Source organism: Lipotes vexillifer, unplaced genomic scaffold (assembly GCF_000442215.2).
Source record: "Lipotes vexillifer unplaced genomic scaffold, Lipotes_vexillifer_v1.1 scaffold1691, whole genome shotgun sequence".
In the NCBI taxonomy this organism is placed as follows: domain Eukaryota; kingdom Metazoa; phylum Chordata; class Mammalia; order Artiodactyla; family Lipotidae; genus Lipotes; species Lipotes vexillifer.
The window spans coordinates 1,331,240-1,336,746 of record NW_006789046.1 but is presented as its reverse complement, the minus strand read 5'-3'; the positions used below and the strand labels follow the sequence as shown (position 1 = coordinate 1,336,746).

General features: G+C 48.0%; 1 protein-coding gene across 2 annotated transcripts in view; it reads left to right on the top strand.

Moving 5' to 3' along the window:
- RPTOR (regulatory associated protein of MTOR complex 1) overlaps nucleotides 1–5,507 on the top strand; it is a 353,659-nt gene that overhangs the window by 271,533 nt on the left and 76,619 nt on the right. For both annotated transcript variants that reach the window (XM_007462338.1, XM_007462339.1), the window contains exon 12: nucleotides 4,928–5,011. In XM_007462338.1, coding sequence (XP_007462400.1) covers nucleotides 4,928–5,011 — 84 coding nt within the window. The remainder of the gene's footprint in view (nucleotides 1–4,927; nucleotides 5,012–5,507) is intronic.

The window sequence follows — 5,507 nt, the reverse complement described above, 5'->3', positions numbered from 1 at the left end:
GGGAAAGAGAATTTTGATACAGAGACGTCACAGCTTTTCCAATCCCTGCTACTTTTTCCACTGCCAGAGAGCGTTTTCTCCCTCCGAAAACTCAGAGGCATTAACTGAGGATCATCGGGGTAAAATGAACTGTCTCCTCGGGCTGTTTTGCAGCCTCTCGTGTAGATGTAAGCATGAACGTACGCTTTTCCTGACCAGTCCTGATGTCCTTTTTCACCTTTTAAAAATACAAATCAGCAGAAAGGATGGGAAGGAAGATTCTTGAGCCCTGCCACACTGCAAGGCCTGGCCCCGTGGTCTCGTGGTCTGGTGGCCCTGCCTGGACTCAGCATTACTGTCTGCACTCCCTCAGTGGCCCATGTGCAAGAAGCCCCAGGCAGAGAAGGAGGAATCAATGTTGTGGAAAAAGAGAGGGAAGAGAGAAATTTTACAGGGTTCTGTGTTAGTACCTCTATGCAGATACTACAAGTCAGTGTGGGCATTTCATTAGGAAACCCTTTTTGCTTTCATGCCATCATTTTATTTACAAGTAGAATTTTTGGTCTGAAAGTACAGGATTATTATTAGGTGGCATCAGGATAATAACTGGGATGTTATTATTACACAGATTATATTCATCGGTGGCTCCAGAATCTCTGATCATCAGATTCCTGGGTCCACCAGGCCAGGACTGGAGCTTGAGAAACTGGTTTTTTAAGAAGCAGCTCTATCCAGCAGTCTCAGCGCAGGAGCCTGAGTGCGTTTTTTGTGCACAAGGCAAATGAAAGGTTGTCGCCCTAGCAGCTCTGTTTTAGTTTGGGTATTCGTATCTCCATTATTAATCTGCAGTTTGGGTTGCCACAGACAGAAAGAAATCCCAGTAACTCATTTAGTTCACCAGCGTTTATCTCTGTATTTTCCCCGGGGCCTGAGGCACACTGAAACAGGAATTTTTGTTTTTTCAAGTACAAATACAAACAAACAAAAGCCAGTCCTTTTTTAAAAAAGTAATTTTAATTTATGGTGGGCCTCAATATTTTTAAAAAGTAAATCAACAGAAGGAATCACAGGAAGCAGTAACGTTTAGAAAAACCAATACTTGACATTTTCCCTAGGACTTGTTATTGATGCTGTTTATTTTCCAATGAAACATCAATACCCACAGCACAAAACCCTGCATTGCTGAGGGTCTTGAGTCTCTGAGACAAGTGGGCTGTCTATTGATGCTTTAATGTGTGTTTCGTCAACACGGACAACAGAGTCAGGAAAGATCTCATTGCAGTAGTGATGGTGATGGTTTCCCTTTTACTTTTGCCATCTGTAAATAAGACGTTGTAATGGAGACCTCTTACTGCTGGTCGGTGCACATGAGAAACAAACAATGCGAACTACGCGTGGTTAGGTTTCTTGGCCCAAGTTGCCATTTCTTCCACTGCAAAGTGCTCTGCTATTTACTTGAAAACACAGAGTTTTATTCACGTTGACAGTGTTTTAAATAACAAAGGGAATCAGTAAATAGAATCTTTACAAGTGTTAGATGTGTTTGATGTCTTTGATTTTTGAGGAATTACGCCTGCTTTCACAAACCTAGTAAATGGAAGGTTCTGCTCGCCCTGGATCTCTAGAGACTTGAACCTCCAGCAGTTCCGTTTTCTTTCAAAACAAATAGGGAAAAACAAATACCGTATGCTAACACATATATATGGAATCTAAGGAAAAAAAAAAAAGGTCATGAAGAACCTAGGGGTAAGATGGGAATAAAGACACAGACCTACTAGAGAATGGACTTGAGGATATGGGGAAGGGGAAGGGGAAGCTGTGACAAAGTGAGAGAGTGGCATGGACATATATACACTACCAAACGTAAAATAGATAGCTAGTGGAAAGCAGCCACATAGCACAGGGAGATCAGCTTGGTGGCTTGTGACCACCTAGAGGGGTGGGATAGGGAGGGTGGGAGGGAGGGAGACTCAAGAGGGAAGAGATATGGGAACATACATATATGTATAACTGATTCACTTTGTTATAAAGCAGAAACTAACACACCATTTTATAGCAATTATACTCCAATAAAGATGTTAAAAAAAAAAAAATAAGGAATTCCTTGGTGGTCCAGTGGTTAGGACTCGGCGCTTTCACTGCCAGGGCCCAGGTTCAATCCCTGGTGGTGGAACTAAGATCTCACAAGCTGCACAGCACAGCAATAAATAAATAAATAGTCAATCAAATCGCTTCTGAGAGATGGAGACATCCTGTAGATGGATGCTGACACCGAGACTAACATTAATCACACCCCTCATACCAGACCGCGTTGTACCAGACAGGCTGCATCTCATTTGATTCTGAAAATAAGCCCAAGTCACATGTTATCTCTACTCTTCTTGATGAGGAAACTGAAGTGTCCAGAGGTTGTGATTTAAGCCACACTGTGAGGAAGTGAGATAGTCAGGTCAGCTTGACTCCAAAGCCCATGCCTTTCAGCCGTCTAACCTTGCCCTCCAGGTCTGTCTTTCCGCTGCAGTGGCACGAGATAACCCATGAGTTAAACATGGGAAAGGGATCAGGCCCCGTTCAGATAGGCCCCTGTGAGCAGCCCCACATAACCTCTCCCAGCTTCTTGATTGGAGAACCTCAACTTCTCCAAACATAAAATGAACCACTCGATCATCCGTCTCGAAATAGCGATGTGGAAACAGGCTCCAAACCAGTGGGAAATGACATTCCAGCAGCTGAACCCAGCCACCTCTGCTTCCCTGACCCCTGGGCTGCCCGCAGGCTGGGAACACACGCTCTCGCCTCCTCTGCAGCCACGGGCCGCGCGTCCACCTGGGGAAGCTCCCCAGCCTCCCCCCTCCACCCGGGAACCCCTCCTCAGGAGCCTCGTGCTGCCGGGACCCCCTCCCCACTTTCCACTCCCTCCAGCACCTCCTGCCACCTCCTCTGTCCCCCACCTGGTGATCCTCCCTGCTCCCCACCCTCCTCCCGCCAGCCCGTATTCACCCCTCAGAGGGTAGCCCCTTGAACCACTGCTCTGGCTGCGCCATTTCCTCACCCCTGTTCAGTTCCGACACCACAGTCCACATCCCTGCAGCCAGAGGGTCCTCTTCACGAGTCCCACTACTGATCCTCACCTCCCGGGAGCAGGTACACAGTTAAAACCTCCCCGCCTTCTCTCCCACCTCCCTTGCTGGTCTCTCTACCCAGCTTCCCCCTTGCAGACCACCCCGGGCTGGCTGGCCTGTCCATCTGTTCTTTCCTCTTGCCTCATTCCAAATCTTCTCTTCCAGCGGCTCCTTTCACTGACCCCTATTCCCCCTCCTCCAGCAGGCTTTGTCGGTCACGCCCGCCAGCTGTCTTGGAGTCTGTTTCTCCCCATCGGTCATGGCCACGGTCAAGTCCACCCATCCCACCCCTCCATCCATCTTCCTGCCAGCCTATTGCCCGCAGCAAGCACATTGGACGGGTCCCTCTGCTGCTCTTCTTAGGAAAAGCTGAAGCCCTTAGCTTGGTCTGCAGGTCCGGCTGGTTCTGGAGCCTCCCCCATCAGACTGGCCACCTGCCCTTCCTTGGGGAAGGCCCACACTTTCCCAGCCCCTCTGCCTGGAACCTAGAAACCCCACACGTCACCCACTGGGAGGGAGAGCTTTCAGACCCCCAGAGTAGGGAGTGGCCCCCAGTTGTCTGTTCGATGGTTATTGCAGTGTGGCTGCAGAATGTCTGTGTCTGTGCCAGGTGGTGATGGGAGGGGTCCTGCTGTTCCCAGTTGCACCCAGCACCACACCCACGCACAGTAAGTGGTCTGTTCATGTGACCTCTGGGTAAACATCGTGAGGGAATCTCAATATAAATGACTCCATTAAAGTTTAAAGCTTTGATATAACACAGGACGAAAGAGAAAAATATGTGGCAGAGGTCGCTGTTTTTAATTTACAAAACATCCTTTCATATCAAAAAGAAAGAGCCAAACATTTAAGTAGGAAAATAAGGACATGCATGGCCAGTTTACTAGAGAAATAGCCTATTAACCTATGAAAAAATATTTAACCTCACTTGTAATCAAAGAAATTCAGATTAAAAGAGCATTTTATTATTACCTATCATGTTGGGAAATAATAGTGTAACGTGGGCTAATATTTTGCTGGTAGCTTTTAGTTTGATATTTAATAGAACTCTTGTGGGTGGGTCTTGTGTTATGAATTAGGAAATTAAGGTTCAGAGAAGTTATTTTCCCAAGGCCAAGTAGCCAGTGAGCACCGGAGCAAACATGTCCTGGTGCCCGGTATTCAGCCAAGGCTTGGTGGGCAAGTTGGTTCAGCTGGAGGGCAATCTGGTGATATAAGTGTGTATGCTCTGACCCTGTAATTTTACTTCTCAAGTTTATCCTAGGGGAAGGGGAAAAAAACGTAAATGTGCAGAGATCTACCTGGTCGAATTTTTATCACAGCATTGTTTACAATAGCAAAAATTTGACAATAATTTAAGTATCTAGCAATGGGGAGATTGTTTAAATGAATTATGCACATTTACAGAAAAGTTCAGTGCTGCCGTTGGCAGCCATAATGGTCAGATGTATCTAGCTATGTGGAGTGAGAGTGAGGGTGTATCATTTAGTCAGCAAGGAGATGAGAAACACAATAGTATCTTATCGAATTTAGAACAAACAGGGGACGTTGTACATAGAGAACAGTGTCTGGAAGTGGATAGACCAGTGTCATCAGTGGATATTTTCTTAAATGAGGTTATAAAGTGTCTGTTCTATTAGTTCCTACAGCGTGCACATAGTTTATCTGTTCATGAAGAAATGGAGCATTCCCAGCCTGTGTAAAGCATGAGCCATAGAGAAAGGGCCACCTGCTGATCTGGGAGGACAGCCCCTGGGGATGCTCATCCTGGCTCTGTGTTGCGGAGCAGGGGATGTTGCGGTGACACCGCCTCTTCTCCCTTCCAGGTGCTGCTGAGCCAAGTGCACCGGCTGAGAGCCCTGGACCTGCTGGGAAGATTTCTGGACCTGGGTCCCTGGGCGGTGAGCCTGGTGCGTGCTTCCTGTGTCCGCAGTGGGGGGCACGAGACTCCACGTCACTGTCTGACAAATCAAGGGACCTTGGCCATGCAGCCGAGGATGACTGTGGGGATGGCCGTTAAGCCCGCAAGGCCCCCGTGGACCTCGCTCTTGGCACCTTCATTGTCACATTGTTGGGGGGCCCTTTCCCATGCACTGTTAGGCTTCACCTTTGCAGGACAGAAAGTGTCCTTTAGGGACACTCTAGGGAGGGGCTCACCCCTGCTAGGCCAGGAAGCTGGCAGCCTCTGGGCTGAGTCCCCGGCCACACGCGGCGTGTGTTCTCCTGGGAGAAGCCTGCGAAGCCTCACTCGCCGTCCTTTCACTGTGGTTTTAGGCACAACTCTGAAACACTTTTCTATCATTCTATTCACAGGAGAGTGGAAACAGCCATTCAAAACACTGACAAAAATAGTCAAGGGCTTCCCTGGTGGCGCAGTGGTTGAGAGTCCGCCTGCCGATGCAGGGG